Source organism: Schistocerca cancellata, chromosome 5 (assembly GCF_023864275.1).
Source record: "Schistocerca cancellata isolate TAMUIC-IGC-003103 chromosome 5, iqSchCanc2.1, whole genome shotgun sequence".
Classification (NCBI taxonomy): Eukaryota; Metazoa; Arthropoda; class Insecta; order Orthoptera; family Acrididae; genus Schistocerca; species Schistocerca cancellata.
Genome location: NC_064630.1, coordinates 492,368,267 through 492,395,302, shown reverse-complemented (window position 1 = coordinate 492,395,302; position 27,036 = coordinate 492,368,267). Strand labels below are relative to the sequence as shown.

The 27,036-nt window shown below is 42.0% G+C and overlaps 1 protein-coding gene across 2 annotated transcripts in view; it reads right to left on the bottom strand.

Moving 5' to 3' along the window:
- Window positions 1-27,036, bottom strand: part of LOC126188310 (glutamyl-tRNA(Gln) amidotransferase subunit A, mitochondrial) — a 175,454-nt gene that overhangs the window by 25,065 nt on the left and 123,353 nt on the right. For both annotated transcript variants that reach the window (XR_007537850.1, XM_049929904.1), the window contains exon 8: window positions 19,092-19,297. Coding sequence is in view for 1 of the 2 variants with exons in the window: in XM_049929904.1 (XP_049785861.1) it covers window positions 19,092-19,297 (206 nt within the window). In the remaining variant the exon portion in view is untranslated. The remainder of the gene's footprint in view (window positions 1-19,091; window positions 19,298-27,036) is intronic.

Sequence of the window (27,036 nt, the reverse complement as noted above, 5' to 3'; positions counted from 1 at the left end):
TTGGGAGTAGGATTAAAGTTTTTTAAGAAGGATTGAGAGGCAAGGCTGGAAGTCAGAAATTCCTGGAAGGTTTGGAGAGGGTGATTTTGAGGAAGAGGAGATGGGTCCCGCTGTGACGGAGGACGGAACTGTTCCAGGCAGGGTTCAATTTGGATAGTGTCTTGGGGAGTTGGATCATTAGGGGTAGGATTAGGATCATTTTTCTTCGTGGCAAAGTGATACTTCCAGCAGAGAGTACGAGTGTAGGACAGTAAATCTTTGACGAGGGCTGTTTGGTTGAATCTGGGAGTGGGGCTGAAGGTGAGGCCTTTGTATCTACGTAGGCAGAGATACGTTCTGTGGGGGCTTGGTAACCAGCTACAATGGGGCGGCCGGGATGATTGGGTTTGTGAATTTTAGGAAGAAGGTAGAAGGTAGGGGTGCGGGGTGTCGGTGGGGTCAGGAGGTTGATGGAGTCAGGTGAAAGGTTTTGTAGGTATCTACGTAGGCAGAGATACGTTCTGTGGGGGCTTGGTAACCAGCTATCCTTCATCAAAGACACCAACCACTTTCTCGAACGCCTGGAATCCTTACCCAATCCGTTACCCCCAGAAACCATCCTTGTAACCATTGATGCCACTTCCTTATACACAAATATCCCGCACGTCCAGGGCCTCGCTGCGATGGAGCACTTCCTTTCACGCCGATCACCTGCCACCCTACCTAAAACCTCTTTCTTCATTACCTTAGCCAGCTTCATCCTGACCCACAACTTCTTCACTTTTGAAAACCAGACATACCAACAATTAAAGGGAACAGCCATGGGTACCAGGATAACCCCCTCGTACGCCAACCTATTCATGGGTCGCTTAGAGGAAGCCTTCTTGGTTACCCAGGCCTGCCAACCCAAAGTTTGGTACAGATTTATTGATGACATCTTCATGATCTGGACTCACAGTGAAGAAGAACTCCAGAATTTCCTCTCCAACCTCAACTCCTTTGGTTCCATCAGATTCACCTGGTCCTACTCCAAATCCCATACCACTTTCCTTGATGTTGACCTTCACCTGTCCAATGGCCAGCTTCACACGTCCGTCCACATCAAACCCACCAACAAGCAACAGTACCTCCATTACGACAACTGCCACCCATTCCACATCAAACGGTCCCTTCCCTACAGCCTAGGTCTTCGTGGCAAACGAATCTGCTCCAGTCCGGAATCCCTGAAGCATTACACCAACAACCTGACAACAGCTTTTGCATCCCGCAACTACCCTCCCGACCTGGTACAGAAGCAAATAACCAGAGCCACTTCCTCATCCTCTCAAACCCAGAACCTCCCACAGAAGAACCACAAAAGTGCCCCACTTGTGACAGGATACTTTCCGGGACTGGATCAGATTGTGAATGTGGCTCTCCAGCAGGGATACGACTTCCTCAAATCATGCCCTGAAATGAGATCCATCCTTCATGAAATCCTCCCCACTCCACCAAGAGTGTCTTTCCGTCGTCCACCTAACCTTCGTAACCTGTTAGTTCATCCCTATGAAATCCCCAAACCACCTTCCCTACCCTCTGGCTCCTACCCTTGTAACCGCCCCCGGTGTAAAACCTGTACCATGCACCCTCCCACCACCACCTACTCCAGTCCTGTAACCCGGAAGGTGTACACAATCAAAGGCAGAGCCACGTGTGAAAGCACCCACGTGATCTACCAACTGACCTGCCTACACTGTGATGCATTCTATGTGGGAATGACCAGCAACAAACTGTCCATTCGCATGAATGGACACAGGCAGACAGTGTTTGTTGGTAATGAGGATCACCCTGTGGCTAAACATGCCTTGGTGCACGACCAGCACATCTTGACGCAGTGTTACACCGTCCGGGTTATCTGGATACTTCCTACTAACACCAACCTATCCGAACTCTGGAGATGGGAACTTGCTCTTCAATATATCCTCTCCTCCCGTTATCCACCAGGCCTCAATCTCCGCTAATTTCAAATTGCCGCCACTCATACCTCACCTGTCATTCAACAACATCTTTGCCTCTGTACTTCCGCCTCGACTGACATCTCTGCCCAAACTCCAAACACTTTGCCTTTACAAAAGTCTGCTTGTGTCTGTGTGTGTGTGTGTGTGTCTATATATATATCAGGGTGTATACAGGGACAAGGAAAAAAAATTCCCGGATTATTCCCGGATTTCTCCCGGATATCCCGTTTAAAAAATATGCTTTTTCCCAGGCGACCTACTGTCACTTAGTACAGAAAAAGTTCCCTCGGAACTGTAAAACTTATCAATCCTTTGAATGGTTAACGTTTTATATAATCGCGTAGAACTTCCCGGAAAAAAAGAAAAGCCGGAGCAGAGAAGTTTTGGAAAGACCTTTGATTTGCAGCATCATATACGCTGCATATTTTCGTATTACGAAAGTATAAATTCGAATTGCACCAAACACAGCTTGTTAGTTTCCGGAGCGTTGCAACCGAGGTTGTGATGTCCTTTTGTAAGCGAGTCATATCTCAAGCCACGAGATCTCGCCAGCCGATGACAGCAGCTATTCAGAGCATAGGGCACGTGTTATAGTCAGCCACTAGCAAGATTACTGGTTACATAGCGCGAACACACAAGAGGAAAAGTTAACGGTTTACATTAATGTACACAGTACCGTATATCTACAAGAAAAGCTAAGCTTTCACGTGTAATATTGGTCTTTTTTTGGTGTGATATACTTTAAGATACATCACACAAATGTGCCAGTAAATTTAAAATTGTGACATAAATGCCTCGGCTCGAAATTCTTGAAGTGGCTGGTCCTCAAACTGTTCAGTTTCGAACGCTCTGTTATTTAGATATCCATCCTACTTTCACACACGTAACATAATTCATCTTGCGTAAAAAGAAATTTACTTTGAAAGTAACGCTTTTCTAACCACCGTTCGCAATACTGTTAGTTATAGGTTCGATTTACCAGTTGCCAGAGAGCGCCAAAAACGAATTATTGTGCGTGTGCAACTGCAGTGGTGTAGGAAGCCCGCATGTTCGTGTGTATAAAGCACTAAGAGGGCTTACACTACACCATAAAAGAAACAGGGCATCAGAGGATACTCCAAAAGGCATCAAAATTTCGTGAATCATACTAAAATGCATAATTCGGCTTGAAGTGCACATTGGTTTTTTCCAGATTCACAATGAAGTAGGTCCCATCTGATATTAAGCTTTCCAGTGTGGTTTTTGGGATGTAAATTTTCTTGGAGTACCAGTACTCTACGATCTCATGTTTGGTTCTTCATTATGGCATAATGCCATACATGGCAGAAGATGATAACGTGCACTTGAAATTCACCGAACAGTTGGAAGTACCCAAAATTGTTAAATGAAACACTTCGTTTCAAATAAAATGATTGCCTCAGCGGAATTTCTTTAGCAAACTTGCAAAAATAACTTCATTCTTCTGCAAGGCGATTAATGCTTGACTGCTACTAACTTGGAAAGAAAATAAAATCAGAAACTGAAATTAATAATATATTTTTGCCCTCTGTAATTATGTGAATGCATTTTAATTCACTTGATAGCTCCCGGCCACAGAAATCCGTTTTGTTTTCATTTGACGTGGGAGCTGTACACGAAGAGAAGCAGCGAAATCACTTAACGTAAACACGGGTCACGTGGAGACTAACCCCCTCCCCACTACAACTCAGACAACTCTGTGCAAGCGCGAATCTGGCAGCTAGGGCGCGCGAGAAAAATTTTTCTCGTTTGCATCTGGCTGCTTGCTGCTACTACCGATGCAGCTAACAGCCAAACTTCAAGAAGCGGGAAGCGAGAGAAGGTACTGCTTATACGCGAGTCAAATGCGCATGCGCAACAGACCGCTGGCAACTGGTCAAACGAACCTAATGTGAACAGTTGTGACGTCATGCTCATAGCAAGCAGTTTATTGTTACGAAGAATTACAGTCTGCGCCCTACGGCCTTTAACATATTTTTGCTATCTGTAGACGCTTGTGCGTGCATGGTGTTTTGTTGTCGTAAAATGCACATTCCCTTTGCCACTACAGTTTTATTTTTTTCCCTCTCGTTTATATTTTATTGCTGCAGTATCATTCTCCAGTAGCAGGATACAATAACATTCTTTGCTAGAGAATCAATTCTGCAGTCAAAACTACAAAAATGTAACTGAAAGCTAAAACAATGAAAAATTCCCGGAATTCCGAAAAATTCCCGGGTTTTTCCCGGTTTTCTCCCGGATGAAAAAATTCCCGGGTTTTTCCCGGAATTCCCGGTTGTCCCGGGTCGTATACACCCTGATATATATATATATATATATAGAGAGAGAGAGAGAGGGAAACATTCCACGTGGGAAAAATCTACTCAATCTCCCACTTCCAGCTCCACTCCCTCCAAAACCTCAAAATTCCAATCAACACAATCTGGAACCACAACACCCCAATTCAGTAGTTAACCTTTCCTCCAAACCTCTCTCCCAATCCGAAACCTTTGTCCTATCCAAAGGCCTCACCTTCAGCCCCACTCCCAGATTTAACCAAACAGCCCTCGTCAAACATTTACTGTCCTACACCCATACTCTCTGTTGGAAATATCACTTTGCCACGAAGAAAAATGATCCTAATCCTACTCCTAACGATCCAACTCCCCAAGACACTATCCAAATTGAACCATGCCTGGGACAGTTCCGTCCTCCGTCACAGCGGGACCCACCTCCTCTTCCTCAAAATCACCCTCTCCTAACCTTCCAGGAATTTCTGACTTCCAGCCTTGCCTCTCAATCCTTCCTAAAAAACCTTAATCCTACTCCCAACATCACCACTGCTGAAGCCCAGGCTATCCGAGATCTGAAGGCTGACCAATCCATCGTCATTCTTCCGGCGGACAAGGGTTCCACGACTGTGGTACTTGATCGTCGGGAGTATGTGGCTGAGGGACTGCGCCAGCTTTCAGACAACACTACTTACAAAGTTTGCCAAGGTAATCCCATTCCTGATGTCCAGGAGGAGCTTCAAGGAATCCTCAGAACCTTAGGCCCCCTACAAAACCTTTCACCTGACTCCATCAACCTCCTGACCCCACCAACACCCCGCACCCCTACCTTCTACCTTCTTCCCAAAATTCACAAACCCAATCATCCCGGCCGTCCCATTGTAGCTGGTTACCAAGCCCCCACAGAACGCATCTCTGCCTACGTAGATCGACACCTTCAACCCATTACATGCAGTCTCCCATCCTTCATCAAAGACACCAACCACTTTCTCGAACGCCTGGAATCCCTACCCAGTCTGTTACCCCCGGAAACCATCCTTGTTACCATTGATGCCACTTCCTTATACACAAATATTCCGCATGTCCAGGGCCTCGCTGCGATGGAGCACTTCCTTTCACGCCGATCACCTGCCACCCTACCTAAAACCTCTTTCCTCATTACCTTAGCCAGCTTCATCCTGACCCACAACTTCTTCACTTTTGAAGGCCAGACATACCAACAATTAAAGGGAACAGCCATGGGTACCAGGATGGCCCCCTCGTACGCCAACCTATTCATGGGTCGCTTAGAGGAAGCTTTCTTGGTTACCCAGGCCTGCCAACCCAAAGTTTGGTACAGATTTATTGATGACATCTTCATGATCTGGACTCACAGTGAAGAAGAACTCCAGAATTTCCTCTCCAACCTCAACTCCTTTGGTTCCATCAGATTCACCTGGTCCTACTCCAAATCCCATGCCACTTTCCTTGACGTTGACCTCCACCTGTCCAATGGCCAGCTTCACACGTCCGTCCACATCAAACCCACCAATAAGCAACAGTACCTCCATTATGACAGCTGCCACCCATTCCACATCAAACGGTCCCTTCCCTACAGCCTAGGTCTTCGTGGCAAACGAATCTGCTCCAGTCCGGAATCCTTGAACCATTACACCAACAACCTGAAAACAGCTTTTGCATCCCGTAACTACCCTCCCGACCTGGTACAGAAGCAAATAACCAGAGCCACTTCCTCATCTCCTCAAACCCGGAACCTTCCACAGAAGAACCCCAAAAGTGCCCCACTTGTGACAGGATACTTTCCGGGACTGGATCAGATTCTAAATGTGGCTCTCCAGCAGGGATACAACTTCCTCAAATCCTGCCCTGAAATGAGATCCATCCTTCATGAAATCCTCCCCACTCCACCAAGAGTGTCTTTCCACCGTCCACCTAACCTTCGTAACCTGTTAGTTCATCCCTATGAAATCCCCAAACCACCTTCCCTACCCTCTGGCTCCTACCCCTGTAACCGCCCCCGGTGTAAAATCTGTCCCATGCACTCTCCCACCACCACCTATTCCAGTCCTGTAACCCGGAAGGTGTACACGATCAAAGGCAGAGCCATGTGTGAAAGCACCCACGTGATTTACCACCTGACCTGCCTACACTGTGAAGCGTTCTATGTGGGAATGACCAGCAACAAACTGTCCATTCGCATGAATGGACACAGGCAGACAGTGTTTGTTGGTAATGAGGATCACCCTGTGGCTAAACATGCCTTGGTGCACGGCCAGCACATCTTGGCACAGTGTTACACCATCCGGGTTATCTGGATACTTCCCACTAACACCAACCTGTCAGAACTCCGGAGATGGGAACTTGCCCTTCAGCATATCCTCTCTTCTCGCTATCCGCCAGGCCTCAATCTCCGCTAATTTCTAATTTCAATTTGCCGCCGCTCATACCTCACCTGTCTTTCAACATCATCTTTGCCTCTGTACTTCCGCCCCGACTGACATCTCTGCCCAAACTCTTTGCCTTTACAAATGTCTGCTTGTGTCTGTGTATATGCGGATGGATATGTGTGTGTGTGTGTGTGTGTGTGTGTGTGTGTGTGTGTGTGTGTATACCTATCCTTCTTTCCCCCTAAGGTAAGTCTTTCCGCTTCCGGGATTGGAATGACTCCTTACCCTCTCCCTTAAAACCCAAATCCTTTTGTCTTTCCCTCTCCTTCCCTCTTTCCTGACGAGGCAACCATTGGTTGCGAAAGCTAGAATTTTGTGTGTATGTTTGTGAGTCTATCGATCTGCCAGCGCTTTTGTTTGGTAAGTCTCATCATCTTTCTTTTTATATATATATATATATATATATATATATATATATATATATATATATATATATATATACCTAAAAACAAAGATGATGTGAGTTACCAAATGAAAGTGCTGGCAGGTCGACAGACACACAAACGAACACAAACATACACACAAAATTCAAGCTTTCGCAACAAACTGTTGCCTCATCAGGAAAGAGGGAAGGAGAGGGAAAGACGAAAGGATGTGGGTTGTAAGGGAGAGGGTAAGGAGTCATTCCAGTCCCGGGAGCGGAAAGACTTACCTTAGGGGGAAAAAAGGACGGGTATACACTCACACACACACACATATCCATCCACACATATACAGACACAAGCAGACATATTTAAATATGTCTGCTTGTGTCTGTATATGTGTGGATGGATATGTGTGTGTGTGTGTGAGTGTATACCAGTCCTTTTTTCCCCCTAAGGTAAGTCTTTCCGCTCCCGGGACTGGAATGACTCCTTACCCTCTCCCTTAAAACCCACATCCTTTCGTCTTTCCCTCTCCTTCCCTCTTTCCTGATGAGGCAACAGTTTGTTGCGAAAGCTTGAATTTTGTGTGTATGTTTGTGTTCGTTTGTGTGTCTGTCGACCTGCCAGCACTTTCATTTGGTAAGTCACATCATCTTTGTTTTTAGGTATATTTTTCCTTCGTGGAATGTTTCCTTCTATTATAACTATATATATATATATATATATGGTGGTCAGAAAATGTGTGAAATGCTTGTAGGGATGTTACAGGGCAGGTTGTACAGAGACATAAATGTTAAGAAAGAAATTCGATATGTTGCTCCGTTTCCGAGTTATTTAGCATTGAAGTTAGCCAATCGGGGCATCGCGCGCTCACATTCAAGCGGCCTGCCAGGGGCAGTGTTGCCCAACGAGTGCTTTGACTCGTTAGCTGAAACTTGAATTTACGCGTGCGATGCCCCAATTGGCTAACTTCAATGGTAAACAACTTGGAAACAGAGCAACGTATCGAATTTCTTTCTTAACATTTATGCCTCAGTACAATCTGCCCTGTAACATCCCTACAAGCATTTCACACTTTTTCTGACCATCCTGTGTGTGAGTTGCATTTGCGTGCATTTTCTGTTTTTGACAATGGCCTTATTGGCCGCAATCTTACTCTGTGACAGTCTCTTTCTTGTGCCTATCTGCGACTCAGCATCTCCACTATACGGTGAGTAGCAACTTTCCTTTTCATAATATCGTTACATTCCATCCTGGATTTTCCATTGTTTGATCCTAGCAAATTCTTTGTCACTAAAATTTGGAAAAACATACTACTTGCTACTTAGAACTTGTAAGAAGTTTCCCGCCAGTATATGCCTAAAATACTGGGTGAGCCAGCACTAAAAAATTAGTGTGGTGAGAAATCGTGTTTCTTACCAGCGGGAACATCTATGCTAGTAATGGATAACCTTGGCAGAGATGCATAGTACGTGATGTCCAAGCAGTTTCATGCCCTTTTGATGTCAGTGTTGAATGAATTGTGTACGTCACAGATACGCAATAGTCCCAGACTGAAGAAGTGTTCATTCTTGAAAGTTACTTCAAAGCACAATGTTTCTGAAAATGTTATGAAGACTTTCGGGTAGCTGTTCCAGATACAATGGTGCCTAAAAAATCAATGATTTCACACTTAGTTGCTCGTTTCAGAAAAACCGCAAGTGTGAATGAATATGAGTGTCTTGTCCGACCTTCAGTGTCAAGAGATACCTCATTGGAATACACTCCTGGAAATGGAAAAAAGAACACATTGACACCGGTGTGTCAGACCCACCATACTTGCTCCGGACACTGCGAGAGGGCTGTACAAGCAATAATCACACGCACGGCACAGCGGACACACCAGGAACCGCGGTGTTGGCCGTCGAATGGCGCTAGCTGCGCAGCATTTGTGCACCGCCGCCGTCAGTGTCAGCCAGTTTGCCGTGGCATACGGAGCTCCATCGCAGTCTTTAACACTGGTAGCATGCCGCGACAGCGTGGACGTGAACCGTATGTGCAGTTGACGGACTTTGAGCGAGGGCGTATAGTGGGCATGCGGGAGGCCGGGTGGACGTACCGCCAAATTGCTCAACACGTGGGGCGTGAGGTCTCCACAGTACATCGATGTTGTCGCCAGTGGTCGGCAGAAGGTGCACGTGCCCGTCGACCTGGGACCGGACCGCAGCGACGCACGGATGCACGCCAAGACCGTAGGATCCTATGCAGTGCCGTAGCGGACCGCACCGCCACTTCCCAGCAAATTAGGGACACTGTTGCTCCTGGGGTATCGGCAAGGACCATTCGCAACCGTCTCCATGAAGCTGGGCTACGGTCCCGCACACCGTTAGGCCGTCTTCCGCTCATGCCCCAACATCGTGCAGCCCGCCTCCAGTGGTGTCGCGACAGGCGTGAATGGAGGGACGAATGGAGACGTGTCGTCTTCAGCGATGAGAGTCGCTTCTGCCTTGGTGCCAATGATGGTCGTATGCGTGTTTGGCACCGTGCAGGTGAGCGCCACAATCAGGACTGCATACGACCGAGGCACACAGGGCCAACACCCGGCATCATGGTGTGGGGAGCGATCTCCTACACTGGCCGTACACCACTGGTGATCGTCGAGGGGACACTGAATAGTGCACGGTACATCCAAACCTTCATCGAACCCATCGTTCTACCATTCCTAGACCGGCAAGGGAACTTGCTGTTCCAACAGGACAATGCATGTCCGCATGTATCCCGTGCCACCCAACGTGCTCTAGAAGGTGTAAGTCAACTACCCTGGCCAGCAAGATCTCCGGATCTGTCCCCCATTGAGCATGTTTGGGACTGGATGAAGCGTCGTCTCACGTGGTCTGCACGTCCAGCACAACGCTGGTCCAACTGAGGCGCCAGGTGGAAATGGCATGGCAAGCTGTTCCACAGGACTACATCCAGCATCTCTACGATCGTCTCCATGGGAGAATATCAGCCTGCATTGCTGCGAAAGGTGGATATACACTGTACTAGTGCCGACATTGTGCATGCTCTGTTGCCTGTGCTTATGTGCCTGTGGTTCTGTCAGTGTGATCATGTGATGTATCTGACCCCAGGAATGTGTCAATAAAGTTTCCCCTTCCTGGGACAATGAATTCACGGTGTTCTTATTTCAATTTCCAGGAGTGTATATCTGCACACCCTTGCCACATTCACCAAAAAAGTCGAAACAAAAGCTGTGTCAGCAAATTGGAATGTGTTAGGGAGTGTTTACAGAGCCACAAACAGGCTGAAACTGCATCTGTATTGCATTCATATTGTGCATAAGCTTTGTGAACCTGATAGAGGAAAAGGACTACATTACTGTCAATGGTTTTTGTATTTTATTTGGTATAATGTTCAGGCGTTGGATTTTGTATTCTACTCTGATGATGATAGTTTCATCTAAGGGGCTATGTAAACAGCCAGAACGACAGATATTGGAGTTCAGAAAACCCTCACTTTTCCAACATATCCCATTACATTCACAGAAGGCTGGAATTTGGTATGCAATTTCACACACAGTATTGTAGGCCCAATTTTTTTTCTTGGGAACAACAGCAGCTGAAAATCACCAGGACATTAGTCATGCAACTCACAGCATGATTAGAGGCCAATGGATGACATTGCTGGCTGCAGCATGATGGTGCAACAGCACACAGCACAATGATGATGATGAGCAAGTCAGATTTACCTCCCCTCGACTTTTTCCTTTGGTGAAATCTGAAAGCTAATGTCTATAAGAACAGCCCTCACACTATCGACTCACTGAAGCACATAATCAAAGAGTACATATACAACATAGGTGTAGCTACCATTTAAAAAGTAACAGCTAAAATTAAGAACTGTGTCGAGGCGAGTGTTGCAGCATGAGAGACATTTCTTACATCTATTATGAGAAAATACACACTGAATCTCCAAAGAAACTGGTAAAGGCACACATATTCAAATAGAGATATATGTAAATAGGCAGGATACGGCACCATGGTTGGCAATGCCTATATAAGACAAAAAGTGTCTGACGCAGTTATTAGATCAGTTACTGCTGCTACCGTGGCAGGTTATCAAGATTGAAGTGAGTTTGAAGGTGGTGTTACAGTTGGGTATGAGCTATGGGACACAGTATCTCCGAGGTGGTGATGAAGTGGAAAGTTTCCTGCATGATCATTCCACGAGTGTACTGTGAACATCAGAAACCTGGTAAAATATGTAATCTCCGACATCACTGCGGTTGGACAAAATCCTGCAAGAATGGGACCAACGAGACTGAAGAGAATCATTTAACATGACAGAAGTGCAACCCTTCGGTAAATTGCTGCAGATTTCAATGATGGGCCATCAAAAGTGTCAGCCTATGAACCATTCAACGAAACATCCTTGATACATGCTTTTGGAGCTGAAGGCCCACTCGTGTACCTCTGATGACTGCATGACACAAAGCTTTACACCTCTCCTGGGCCTATCAACACTGACATTGGACTGTTGATGACTGGAAACATGTTGCCTAGTTGGGCAAGTCTCATTTCAAATTGTATCGAGTGGCTCGACAAGTACGGATATGGAGACAGCCTCATGAATCCACGGACAGTGCACATCAGCGGGGGGACAGTTCAAGCTGGTGGAGGCTCTGTAATGGTGCGGGGCGTGTGTAGTTTGAATGATATGGGACCCGTGATATGTCTAGATACGACTGACATGTGACACGTACATAAGCATCCTGTCTGACATCTGCATCCATTCATGTCCATTGTGTATTCCAACGGACTTGGGCAGTTTCAGCTGCACAATGCGACACCCCACACATCCAGAATTGCTCCAGGAACACTCTTCTGAGTTAAACACTTCCACTGGCCACCAAACTTCCTAGACATGAACATTAGTGAGCATATCTGGGATGCTTTGCAACATGCTGATCAGAAGAGATCTCCATCCCTTGTAGTCTTATGGATTTATGGATATGGATGGCTCTGCAGGATTCATGGTGGCAATTCTCTTCAGCACTACTTCAGACATTAGTCAAGTTCATGCCACGTCATGTTGTGGCACTTCTGCGTGTTCGCAGGGGCCCTACACGATATTAGGCAGATGTACCAGTTTCTTTGCATAGTTTCTGGCTCACCCTGTATGACAACAAACAGATAGAAGAAGTTGACTGTATTAAATTCTTGAAATTACTGCTTGATAATAAATTCGACTGGGACGAGCTTAGCACAGAACCTCTGAAGAGAGTAAACAAATCTCTCATTTGCAATGCAAATGTCCGCCATGAGTGATACAAAAATAAAAAATCTAGCATACAGTGCTTACTTTCATTTCATAATGTTTTACAAAATTATTCTTTGTGGTAATTTATCAAGCCAAGCTTCAGTTTTCTGGGTCTACAAATGTGTAATAAGAATTATTTGTAGTATGAATTCAAGACTGTCCTGAGAAGGCCTGTTTAGGGAACTACATTAAAAACTGATATCTTTTTCAAACCAACAGCTCAGTTCATGGAATAAATACTGTAAATAAGTGTAATTTTAACAAAGATTTAAAGTCATTTACTTTTTTCCAGAAAAGTGTCCGTTATTCAGGGACACACATTTTCTATAACTTGCCAGCAACCATAAAAAGTTTAACTACTAACAAAGTTCAGTTTAAGAGGGCATAAAGGATTCGCTGATGGCCAGCTCCCACTCCTCCTCCATTGATGAATTTCTTAGTAGAGACAGGTGATGTGTGTGTATGTTACTAATAATACCGAGAATTATCATATACACCTCAGTGTACTGAACCTTTACTTGTATTTATTACTTTTGAAACGAAAAAAATGTTTAGAATTTTTTGGCTTATTCCACATTCATGAGGACAGTATCCCTTGGGATCTGTGGAAGGTACATTAACATATTTCTTTGTAAATATGTATTGTAGGTTTTTTATTTTTTTGACATGTTCTTCACCCTGGAGGAATTCCTTACTATGGATCTACTGGAACGAAAAGTACGTGTAATCTACTCCATGGTAAACTTGATATTGCAGTGTTAGGAATGAGGTTCTGCAAGAAGTCATTAAGCCCCGTCATACCATCCATTTCTATGATAAATATGTCACCCAGAAATCAGAAGAAACAGGTAGGTTTATATGTAGATTCTTTCTTTTGAATGTTCGTCTTAGAAATGACCCACAAACAGGACCACCACAACACGCCTCAGTTTGTTCTTAATACTACTCTCCGTTAAGAGTTCTGTTGTTAGGTAGTTCCCATGGTAGGTGTGTTGGCCAACTACTGCAGGAAAATCTAGGTCCAGAGTACCAGGTCACAAACTTTTTCAAGCCTAGTGCAGATCTGGGTCAGGTAACAGAGGATATAGGTTCTTTATGCAAGGATTTCACAAAGGAGGATGCCGTGGTTATAGTGGGTGGTCCGGGAAATAGCACTGACAGAGACTCTGAATATTCCATAGAGTGTGACCAGGTGAAGATAGCATCAGCAACGAAGCATACTAGTGTGGGATTTGTGTCTGTGTTAAGACGCCATGATCGGCCTCATTTGAACTCTTCTGTAGGGAGGGTGAACTTGGAGTTGGAGAGGCTGCTTAGGACGGATACAGGGTCCGATATTGGTTTGATTCCAGTGGATGCTATTGATAGGGGGGGCTAAACTAGGCATGGCCTTCACCTAAGTAGGAAAGGGAAGGGAAAACTGTCTGGGTTAATTGCAGAAAACTTAAGGGGGGACACTGTCACAAGTGGTAAAATACCAGTGGCCACAGGTGTCAGAGGGATGCCTTTTTTAGGATAGGGAAGGGGGATAGAAAACGAGTTTTAAGAGAGATTGGCAGACACACTCAGTTTGAGGAAACAGATGAACAGGAGTCAGATTTTAGCATACAGCCTCCATTTAAACAATGTTTAACAGACAGTAATCAGAAACTGCCAGTTTATCTTCATCAAAGCAGTTATAATCCCACAGTATGCAGTATCAGTTATCTTTATTACGCCAGAACATTCCGGGACTCAGAAATAAAGTTGATGAACTACTCATTTGTATCGGTGAAATGAATTCATCTAACCAAATTGACATAATCTGCCTCTCTGAACATCAAGTGACCACTGGGATAGATATGTTACACATTTCAGGATTTAAGCTAGCTTCCTACTTCTGCAGAGTAGATATGGATGGAAGTGGAGTTGCCACATTTATTAAAAACTGCCATAAATTCAAGAACATTGACATTAATAAATTCTGTTTAGAGCAGCATCTAGAAGCATGTGCAACAGGAGTAGAGTTCCATAACATCCTATATAATAGTAACTATTTACCGAGCACCTGCAGGAAATTATAATCTATTCATAAATCATCTAGAAGCTCTTTTGGGTTATTTAACAGGAAGAAACAAAGAAATTTTGATTGCTGGTGACTAATACAGATTTTCTAATGCAATCTTCCAATAAACATTTACTGCAGTTAGTAATGTTGTCTTCCAATCTAACTCACACTGTAAACTTTCCAACTAGGATAACTAAATCCTCAAGGACAGCCATTGATAACATTTTTATAGACAAATCAAAGGAACAAAATCATATCATAAAACCTGTAATAAATGGACTATCAGATCATGACATGCAGCTCCTTGTTTTAGATGTAAATTCTAGGCGGATTATCAAGACTGCTAAATCTTAGTACAGGAGAGTATTCAATCAACCAAAAATTGAGTGTTTTAGAAAACTGCTCAAAGATATGAACTGGAAAGATGTTTATAGTGCTCATAACATGAATGAAAAATATAACACATTCATGAACAATGTCAGTACCATGTTTGAAAACTGTTTTCCTCTAAAAGTTACTCACATTAAACAGAAGTCTATAATAAAACCATGGATCACACAAGGAACAAAGATTTCCTGTAAGACAAAAAGGAAAATGTATCTGTCGACCAAGAATAGCTCCAATGCAGATGATTTAGCTAAATACAAGGAATACTGTAAAATATTAAAAAAAGTAATTCAGACATCTAAACAAATGCACTACGAGAAGAAGATGGCAATGTCAGGGAACAAAATAAAAACAATATGGGATATAGTGCAAGAGGAGACCGGTAGAATCAGAAAGGAACAGGAGTAAATAGCACTAAGGGTAGATGACACATTAGTAACCGATGGGCATAGTGTGGAAAATCTATTTTACAAGTACTTTATATCTGTTACTGATAGAATGGGATTGTCAGGATCAGTAAATAATGCCCTTGAATATCTGAAACTAGCCTTTACAAATAGCTTCAGGTACATGAATATGTCACTCACTTCACCAAAAGAAATAACTTCCATAATAAAATCTTTAAAAACAAAGCATTCTAATGGTTACGATGAAATATCAACAAAGTTAATTAAGGCATGTTCTTGTGAGTTTAGTACAATTCTAAGTTACTTGTGTAACCAGTCAATTATAACTGGGACATTTCCTGACTGGCTAAAATATGCAGATGTTAAGCCTCTATTCAAGAAAGGGGATAAAGAGATGCCATCAAACTACAGACCGATTTCACTTTTGCCAGCATTCTCAAAAATTTTAGAAAAAGTAATGTACAGGCAGCTTCTCAACCATCTGACCACAAATAACATATTATCAAGAACACAGTTTGAATTTCTGAAGGGTTCAGATATCGAGAAGGCTATTTACACCTACAGTGAAAATGTACTTAATTCATTAAATAACAAGTTACAAGCAGCAGGTATTTTCTGTGATTTGTCAAAGGCATTCGACTGTGTAAACCACAACATCCTTTTAAATAAATTAGAATTCTATGGTGTCACGGGCAGTGCTGCAAAATGGTTCAAGTCATACCTCACTAACAGGAAACAAAGGGTGTCAGTGCAAGGGACTAGTGAATTAAGTCATCATCAGAATGGGAAGAAATTACATGTGGTGTCCCACAAGGATCCATCTTAGGGCCTTTTCTTGTGTACATTAATGATCTCTCCTCAGTTACACTGCCAGAATCAGAGTTCGTTTTGTTTGCAGATGACACAAGTATTGCAATAAATAGTTTGTCGAGTGTAGTTCTAGAAAGATCTGCTAATGATATTTTCATTGATATTAATAAGTGGTTTAACCCTCTTAGTGCCAAATACGATCTGATCGTGATCCAGATTTTCGGCGAAAAATGCCAGTAATGATCTGATCGTGATGCCTTTCTCATTCATTTTTTCCGCGCTTGAAGGCAAAGTTGTTAGTATTTCCTAGCGAATGAGAAAGGCATCATGATCAGATCGTTACTGGCATTTTTCGCCGAAAATCTGGATCACGATCAGATCGTATTTGGCACTAAAAGGGTTAAAGCCAACTCACTGACATTAAACTTTGAAAAGACTCACTATATGCAATTCAGAACCTGTAAGAGGTTTCCACCCAGCATATGCATAAAGTACGAAGAAGAGTAGATAGAAGAGGTTGACAGTCTCAAATTCCTGGGATTACAACTTGATAATAAATTCAGTTGGGAAGAGCACACCACAGAACTGCAGAAACGCCTTAACAAGTCTGTATTTGCATTTCAAGTGTTAGCAGACATAGGCGACATAAAAGTGAAAAAGCTTCCATACTATGCCTACTTTCATTCCATAATGTCATATGATATAATATTTTGGGGTAACTCTTCAAGTCAAACAGAAGTTTTCAGAGTTCAAACGCGTGTGATACATATTATCTGCTGAGTAAATTCACGGACGTCTTGTAGAAACCTCTTCAAAGAACTGGGTATACTAACTACTGCCTCTCAGTATATTTACTCCTTAATGAGATTTGTCCTAAATAATATATTTCTTTTTCCAACAAACAGCTCAGTTCATAAATACAATACCAGGAACAAAACTGATCTGCACAAGGACTTAAAAGCACTTACTATAGTTCAAAAAAGGGGTCCACTACTCAGGAACACTCATCTTCAATAATTTGCCAGCAAACATAAAAAATTTAGTTAAAATAAAGATCAGTTTAAAAGGAGCCTGAAAGACTTACTAGTGGCCAACTCCTTCAATTCCACTGACAAATTTTTTTATACAAACAAATGATGTATTGTATATATTCATACTATTAGTATTGTTATTCCAGTTTAAAAAAAAAAAAAAAATAAAAAAAAATAAAAAAAGAAGTGACATGTACCACATCCACAAGGATCTCCTCAACACGGATCTATGGAACGAAAAACTAATCTAATCTAATCCGTACAGGTAATATTTTGAGATCAATGTGTCTTAACAGGGAGCAAAAGACTATTTACAATTTGCACAGAAACCAGATGGCAGTTATAGGAATCGAAGGGCATGAAAGGGAAGCAGTTGTTGAGAAGGTAATGAGACAGGAATGTAGCCTACCTGATGTTATTCAATCTGTATACTGAGCAAGCAGTAAAGTAACCAAAAGAAAAATTTGGAGCAAGAATTAAGATCCATGGAGAATTAGATTAGGAAATAAGACACTGAAAGCAGTAGATGAGTGACGGTCGAAGTAGAGAGGATATAAAATGTAGATTGCCTATGCCAAGGAAAGCATTTCTGAAGAATGGAAATTTGTTAACATAGAGTACAGATTTAAGTGTCAGGAAGACTTTTCTGAAAGTGTCTGTATGACTAGAAGAAGAGGTCTGTTGATACACACATTCTGAGGCATCAAGGGATCACCAAGTACTGGAGGGAAGGGCGGAGGGTAAAAATCACAGAGAGAGATCAGTATATGAATACACTAAGCAGATTCAGAAGGATGTAGGTTGCAGTAGCTATTTGGAGATGAAGAAGCTTGCACAGGATAGAGTAGCATGGAGAGCTGCATTAAACCAGTCTCTGGACTGAAGAGCACAACAACAAGAACAACAACGACAACAACACAATGTGTCTTTACAAGTCCATCATGGCAGAATCAAACATTCAACAATAATGTCAAATGAATTCTTTAAAGGGACTTTATCAAAACTGATCATGATATAAGTGTCTGTGATTCATAATTCTTTGGGACATTCAGTGTAGTCTGGTGAATTGTGTATGTTACACACACACACACACACACACACACACACACACACACACACACACAATGCAAGCCACCTTGTACTACTGCTAGCGATTCGTTTTTCTTTTCCAAACGCAAATGAAGTGGAGGAAAAATGAGTATCTATATGCCTCAGTACACGCCATAATTTATCTTGTCTTCTTGGGCCTTACAGGAGATTTATGTTAGTGTTAGCAGGATCATTCTGCAGTCTGTCTCCAATGCTGGTTCTCTAAACTTTCTCAACAGTTTCATGAATAGGATCATTCTGCAGTCTGTCTCCAATGCTGGTTCTCTAAACTTTCTCAACAGTTTCATGAATAGAACATGATTTTCCCTCCAGGGATTATATTTTAGTGTTACCAGTCATCAGGAATTTGAGAAGTGAAAACTATTGTGTTGTCATGAGTACCTACCAAATCAGAGTCACCTGACAGTGCTCTGCTTATTTAATTGTTACCTTATTTATTGGACCTAACACCTGAAACAGAGTTCTGGGCATTTATTTCTTTCACTATTACAATTGAATATATTTGGCATAAAACAAAAATCTGCAGCTGTAGAACTTACATCTGGCTTTCAGAAGTGGGTTACGTTAGGAATAATATTCAGTTGGGATCTCATCTGAGTTAATAATGAAAGTTGCCCACAACACTAAAAATAAGGAAAATTTTAGATGTAGTTTGCAGAATAATTACACCAGAACAAGCTCTGTAAGTACCACAAAAAATTTATATACAGCTGCAAAATGAAATGGTCCTTGTAGTTGCTATTCAGATAAAAATTTCATTTTACATAAGTAAATAATTTATTTTATGTTAATAATCAATGTTATGATGTGAAAAAGAAATTGTGTTGAAATTTACAAAGTATATAGTGGTACTCTGAATTAAATTGAAATTACCACAGCAACTTGTTACAAAGATATCTTCCTTAATTCTACAAAAATTTCTCACCTGCGAGGTTGGCAGGCTGTGTGCAATAGTCTTGACCACTGCATTGTTGTCTATTGTCCAGCTTGACAAATTCTGAGTGCCTTGGAGCATCAGTCATAGTTACTGGTGTCAGCAGCACATCAACACCCAAAGACCACACCTGTTCAAAATCCTGAGCTATCAGCCTTCGCAGTTTCAATGCTTGTACGAAGTACTTGTTGTAATTCCTGTAAAACGACATCCTTATCAGCACTACAAGCTGTCAGCAGTATACGAAATGTCACTTTTGCAAAGCTGCATACATGGATACTGCACATATAAACACTGCACATAAATGCATGCAGACAAAGTCTACATCCAACTATGTCTACCACTGTACTCTGAAAACCAGTGAAGTGAACAGCACAGGATCTGAGATTAAATACATTTATCATGAATTGCTCATATAATCTTTGTGTTGGTTTGTAATGGCCTACAGAAGTACACAAATATTCACGCTGTCCCTGGTGTGGCAAAGATATCATAGGAGCATTTGATTATGTCTATGCTGACAGAAAACTGAAAAACAAAACTATCCATTTTTTATGTATTTTTTTTTTCCTTCACCAATTTCAGTGTCTATTGGTCTTTTGAGCTGGTGCTATAAAAACGTACATAGTTGCACTCTGAGTATTTTCTTAACTAAAATTTTCCATTCTACTACTGAGCTATGTCCTAATTTCCTTCTCCCGATGCGGTAAGGGCTTGCCTTTTTAAATGGACCTTTCTTGAGAATGTCAACACGGAGAGAGAATAGCCACCATAGCCACACCAGCATTGTTGTAAATTGTTGGGGAGAAAAGGTAAATACCAAGCCGCATGCCAAAACTAAAAGGAATTAACACTGAATAAATGTTCCAGAACTGCTACAACATTCTTAAAACACATGCATCTACACCTGCGCATGTTTCTGGATGGACAATTTTTGGTGTGGATAAATGACAATTATTTTAGCTCTGGACAATTCACATTATTTCTCTCCCCAACCACTATATCTAGCGACCTACACTAGAACATGGCATCAGGAGAGTTAGCATATTTGTAATAATTTTAAAAAAATTGTATAACTTTGTAAATTTTCTATTATGCTAACTGGTGTCTTTCTCTGTTTCGTGAATGGGATACTGTGTTATCGCAACAAGGATGGAAAGTACATGATGTGCAAAATCTGAAACATGATCAATTGGAGAATTACTTGTGGAAGGAGCGAAAAAGCCAACAAAAAGGTAGAAAAATTCATGATCCACTGTGTGCATATCTGTGCTTAGTAGCGTCTCTGCCAATAGTGATGATGATGGTTGGTTTGCGAGGCGCTCAACTGCACTGTCATCAGTGCCTGTACAAAGTCCCAACTTTTACGCAGTCCAATTTTATTCACAGCCCAATTTATCCACTGTCACAAATGATGATGATGATGATGAAGATGATGATGATGATGATGATGATGATGATGAAGACAACACAAACACCCAGTCCCTGGGTAGAGAAAATCTCCAACCTGTCTGGGAATCGAACCTGGGACTCCATGATCCAGAGACAACAACGCTAGCCACTAGACCCTAAGCTGTGGACGCTCTGCCAATAGTGATCACAATACTTTCCTAATCTTATTCCCAAATTGAAACATTCTTGTAAAACACGAGACGAGTAATTTTAGGGAGAGAAATTTGAGCATACAATTGAGTTATGCAGACAATGTATTTTGATTCATATTAGTGAGGAACCACTGAATAGGTTTTGTAGTGGTGTCCTCACAATTACAAATATAAAATTTCATTTTCAAAAGTATTCATTTACTTCGTTATTTTGTAAAACTTTCAAAAAAATTGGTACACAAAATAGGCACATTGTTGCCAGTCCATTGCAGGATAGCCAAGCACAAGATGTCGTTGAAATGGAAGTGGCAACAAATGAAATTTAAACTGAAAATGTTGTTCGCAGTGACAACTAATTACATTTTTCAATTAACATGGACACAGATGATAGGAACATTATCATTCGAAATTATACAATGATGACAGCAGATGAGACAGAGTCATTGTTTCCTCCAGGGAGTATTTTTTCCTTTGGAGAAAAATTAACACACGGCATTGCAGACTTATTAAATCATTCTTTGCCTGCCACACTTACGCCTAATGCAAAACGTGATTGGACAGGGTGCATTGCGCACACTGGAAACTCCAATCATGGAGCAAATGTTACAACAGTTATTTAAACAGAGCTTCAATGATTTCAAGGAATAGTTTGAGGAAGAGCAAAACGAAACATTTAATAATCTTAATGAGCAAAATGAAATACTTCAGAAAAGCATCAATGAAAAATTTAATGATTTTACAAAACAACAGACAGATAGATAAGAGGAATTACTTGAACAGCAACAGCAAATTCTTGATGATTTCAAAACCGATGTAACACAACAGTTCAATGACTTGCAAAAGATAGGCTTGCTTATCTTTCAAATGACTCACTGGATAAATTTATAAATACAAGGAAAGATCTAAAAAAACAATTGCTCACTGATTTGTTACAAGATATAAGTAACATAAGACAAAAAGTGTCATCAGTAGACGAGACACAAGAACAGTTCACGGAAAAGGTGAGGGAGGTATCTGAGGCACACACTAAAATGCAGCAGGACCAGTCACAATTGTTCTAGCATATAAACACACTCGCATTTACCGTTGATAGGTTGTAAACAGCTTACAAAGCTCTACTACGAACATAAAACTTAGGCACATCATGTGATGATGTTATACGCAAATATTTTGTCAATACTGGAGAATAGGGTTGAAAAAAGACAACCTGTGTAATTTCAAAGTAAGATGAGACTATGAATACAAATTGTTCACAAATGAACATTCAACAGGGTAATGTCTGAGGGTAAAATGTGATAAAAATGGATGTAAAAACTGAAAGATGTTACGCGACATAAAATCATGAGAAATGTATGTAATATTAACTGTCTTGTGTGTAAAATTTCTGTACAGTGCTTATGTAACTTATTTAAGTAAAGAAATATAAATCCCATTTGAAAATGTATATGTACGGAGTAAGAAAACCGTACACCTGGTGTGTCAATATATTTCAAAATGTCAGTACTTAGGTTATCACAACAATGATGAAATGTAAAAACCATGGCATGATGTAAAACTGAGTATGTTTTCAGGACTGCATATGTGAACTAATAACTGTAAATATGCTACGAACATTTTGTGAAGGTTTGAAAACCTTAATTCCATGTATTTTCCCCACAAGAGATGTGTGCCAGTGCTGGGGAGTAATGAAGATTTATATCCTTGGTGGACTTGGGGTATTGACGAGACATTCTACCACAGAGAGGGCATGGAAATGAATAAAGGCATCGGAGACTTACCCATTCAAGTGTCCTCAGTATGTTGATAGCAAGAGCCTGGTTCAACCACTGAAAGGTGGATTACGACAGGAACAAATGCCTGGCCATAAATGATGAATCTCCTCACCACAGCATTGATAGGTCCACTATGCACAAGTCTCAGCACACCATGTTGCATCAATGGGATGGACACTTTTACTGACTTTGGGTAAACAAGTGAAATTGTAGCACACTCTTGGACAGCTCAACTTACCGTATTTAGTCGAATCTAAGCCGCACTCGAATCTAACCCGCACCTGAAAAATGAGACTCGAAATAAAGGAAAAAAATATTTCCCGAATCTAAGCCGCACCTGAAATTTGAGACTCGAAATTCAAGGGGAGAGAAAAGTTTTAGGCCGCACCTCCAAATCGAAACAAAGTTGGTCCATTGTAATACGAGACACAATTTAGGTCGAATGAAAGACGATACAGCTACAGTAGTTTGGTTCGAGTCGTAAGCTTAGCAGTTAAGCTTTACCAGGTAGCCACTGCTATGCGTCAGGCGCTCCGTCCGTATTTATACGAGTACCCTTCCTTTTTCACGTGCTTCGTCTGGTTTGAATCGATTGCTTATTTTGCTTTGATCTGATAAGTGCCGTTTTCTTTGTTATAGGTGTTTACGTCACTCTAAGCTGAAAATCCATTACTGTACTGTGTCATGCATTGTTTGTCGCATTCTGATAGTGCGTGTGTACGGCCTGTCGCCGCTCGCGGCATGACTTGCTTTTGTGTGCGCTACCGCCGCCTTTTTTTTTTCTTTTAAAAAAAAGAGGAATCGTCTCATTAGCGAAACAATGGCAAGAGACTGCAGTTTGTTGTTACTTACACTGCTGCTTTCTTTGATAATCAACAAGAACCAAATAATAGACTGCGTATGATAGAACATGTTCTGAACGAGAGTTAGGCGCAAATTTTTCTTCGTTTGAAAATCTTTGCGGCCGCTTCTTTAGTACATCAAATTCTACACAGAAATGAGTCATCTTACATTTAAAATCTAGTCAGTTGCCGTGCTTCATCTCTGACTATATCACTATTAGGCATAAGAATAATACGAATATAAACATGACACGATACGTATATTCTTCCGCGTTTGCTGTTGTTTCACTCTAGTTTTGTAGTTTATTAGGCAGACAGGATTTAAATGAGAGCAGCAAACACGAAAGAATACATTGCAAAATGTTTATTTTCGTATTATTCTTATGGTGAAGAGAATACTGCATGTGATTCACATTTCATCAGGTTCCTATTAGCAACCATCTCTTCTCACGGGTAGGAAAAAACTCGGAACGTAGAGTTGGCCATATTGACAAACATCCCTAACAGTCTTGCCAGTCGGATTTTCGTAGTACATTGAAATTCTGCTACATTCGAAGATGAACAATACGGAAATTGTATTTACTTCGTTGGACAATGTATGAAAATGCAGTGGTCGAAACTCGGGGCGGAGAAAAAAAAAGGTCTGGCGCCAGTATTTATCTTTGTGCCCACAAAGCATGCTTGTGTAGCGCTAAATATATTCGACGGCAGAAGTTAGTTGTGGCGGCACCTTCCAACATTTTTCAGAACTTCCGCTTGCTTTGCACTCGATTCTAAGCCACAGGCGGTTTTTTGGATTACAAAAACCGGAAATAAAGTGCGGCTTAGATTCGAGTAAATACGGTAACTGCAGTGTTAACAAACTCAAGTGCACGCGCAGCATGTCGCATGAGGTGTGCACACTGGACAATGCCACAATAGTGGCAGTTAGATTCCAATAATCAAACTACAGACTCTTAATTCAAATGTGCCTGTAGATGCAACTTTCAAAAATTTTTTGTAAATAGTTGTAGTAATAATTTGAGAAGTACACATTAAACAAAATTAGTTATACAGAGTGATTTTCTCCACCAATTGGTCAATGAGACGATACTGGTGGTGGTGGTGGTGGTGGTGGTGGTGAGGGGGGGGGGGTGAGGTCTAATGAACTTGTGTACGGAAATGCATAGTTTCCATGCTAGAGACCATGTATTCAATCATACGTTGTTACAGGTGCTGCACTCTAATACGCATTGTACCAAGCAGCCACAGTTACACGTGTTGAAATGGTTTCCATTTGCCTCAACGCATGTGTGTAAGCGGTGTAGCATGTTCTGTCTCTCATGTTCACATCAGCCTGGCTGCATCCAAACAGTGTCAAAGGCAGAAAGAATATGCTGCTCCAGTGTCTCCACATCTGGAATGGGCTCTGCATACATGATACTTTGAGATGGCCCCATAACCAGAAACTGTGCAGGTTGAGATCTGGTGGATGAGATGGTCATGCAACTGGACTCCCTCGTCTGATCCATCGATCAGGAAAGACATGACTGAGAAGCATCCGTACGTTAATAGCGAAGTGGACTGGAGCACCATCATGTATCAGCCACATAACCCTTTGAATCATCAATAGCACTTCTTCCAGCAGAGGATGCAAAGTAACCTTCAAGAAATGCTGACAGTTCCAGCCTGTTAGGCGAGATGTGAATGGAAATACAGTTGCCAATTATCCTGGCCTACACCTTCAAGCTGCACCGATGCTGATGATATGACGTCACCATTACCATGGAGGTTCTGCATACTATCCACAGATGACTTACGAAAGTTGAAGATACCATTCCGCGTAAAGGCGGCCTCATCTGTGAATAGGATGGATGACAAATCCTGGAATCGGAGTTGCCTGGTGTAGAAACCCGTGACAAAACTGCTCCCGATGTGCAAAGTCTGTTGCTAGTAAGGCCTGTACACACAGTAAGTGATAAGGGTAGTAACAGTTGTCACGGAGAATGTTCCACATGGTCATCTGGCTTACGCTGTAGTGGCAGTTCAACTGCCTGGTACTGACATGGCGGTTGTCTTCCATAGTGTTCATCACATTTTCCTCCAAGTCTGGTGTCCGAACATTGTGGGTGCGTGTGTCCTTCATAATTTCCTGCTTCCTGAAATGATCCTATGTCAGACAAACAGTGAAACACTGTTGTGAAGACTGAATGCTATGGTTGTCGTCAGTGGGGATAGGTACCCTGTTACAACCTTGCTGCCCGCTGCCTGTTGTCATTTATCTTTCGGTACACAAACACCATGTTGGCAAGCTCTCAATTCGAATATGGATCCATTATGTACAACGCTGTATCTCATCCACAACAAGGTGAGTCAGCAAGAGAAGTGAATCACACACAACATTACCAATTAATACAGCAGGACAGAGTATGAGGAACAGTTCCGCCCTCTAGGAGCAAACCATGCTTACTGTAACTGTGGCCGCGTAGTAAGTACCTATTAGTCCGCAGTCTCTCTAACACAGTATGACTGAATAAATGGTCTCTAGCATGGAAACCATGCATTTCTGGACGTAAGTTCATTAGACCTTTTTTTTGTCCCGTATTCTTTCACTGATCAATCCCTTAAGTTTGTACATGGTGGTAAATCACCTTGTATATACAGGGTGTAAATAAAGTCTGGGAACACTTTCAATTACTTATTTCACACGAACTAAACATTGTGTTGTCTCCTTCAAAGTAGTTCCCTTCTGATTGCACATACTTTTTCCAGCACTGCCACTGATGGTAACATTTCTGGAACTCAACTTCTGTAATATTCTCCAAGACCCTCGTCACAGCTTCAGGGACATCTTCTGCTGTTTGAAAATGGTGTCCCTTGACCGCCGTTTTGACTCTTGGAAATAGAAAAAAGTCACACAGAGCGATATCTGGTGAATAAGGTGGCTGTGGTAGTACTGAAATTTGTTTTGAGGTTAAAAATTGCTGTACTGACAGAGCAGTATGGGATGGTGCATTATCGTGATGCAGAACCCAATTAACAGCAATGTTGACAAAGAGACGAAGAACTCTTTTACAAAGTTCAGTTCTTCTGCAATCATTTTCACGGATAATCTTTGATCAGACTGTACGAAGTCATGCACTCTGGCCATGTAGACATCTGTCCATGAGGTTGATGGTCGTTTACTGCAGTCATCATCTTCAACATTCGTTCTTCCGTCACTAAACATTTTATGCCAACAAAAACCTTGAGCTCTTGACATAACCTCCTCTCCAAAAGCCTTCTGATGCTTACCGTAAGTTGTCGTCGTGTTTTCACCCAATTTAAAGAAGCTAGTAGGTTGCTGTTGGATCCAGGCCTGGACCCAGTCACACACTTTACCATCCACTGTGAATCAATGTCCACGAATAGCTTGTTTTAGAAGTCCAAACACATGAAAGTCACACGGTGGATGTTCCAGTGTTTCCCACTGAAACTGCTGCAAAGTCATCTTCACTGCACTGGCCATGTGTGGAAGGGCATTATTATGCAAGAGGATAACGCCATTGGACAACATGCCTCAGTGTATCGACTTGATGGCTCATCTAAGGTTCTGTAAAGTGGATTGAAAAACGCTGGGCGTTTATGGTGGTTCCCTGCTCCAGAACTCGACAAGCAGTGGGCCTTTGTGGTAAAAAAAGGAGGGCATCATGACCTTAGTGGTGTGCAAAGCCTTTGATTTCTTTGGAGATGGTGAAGT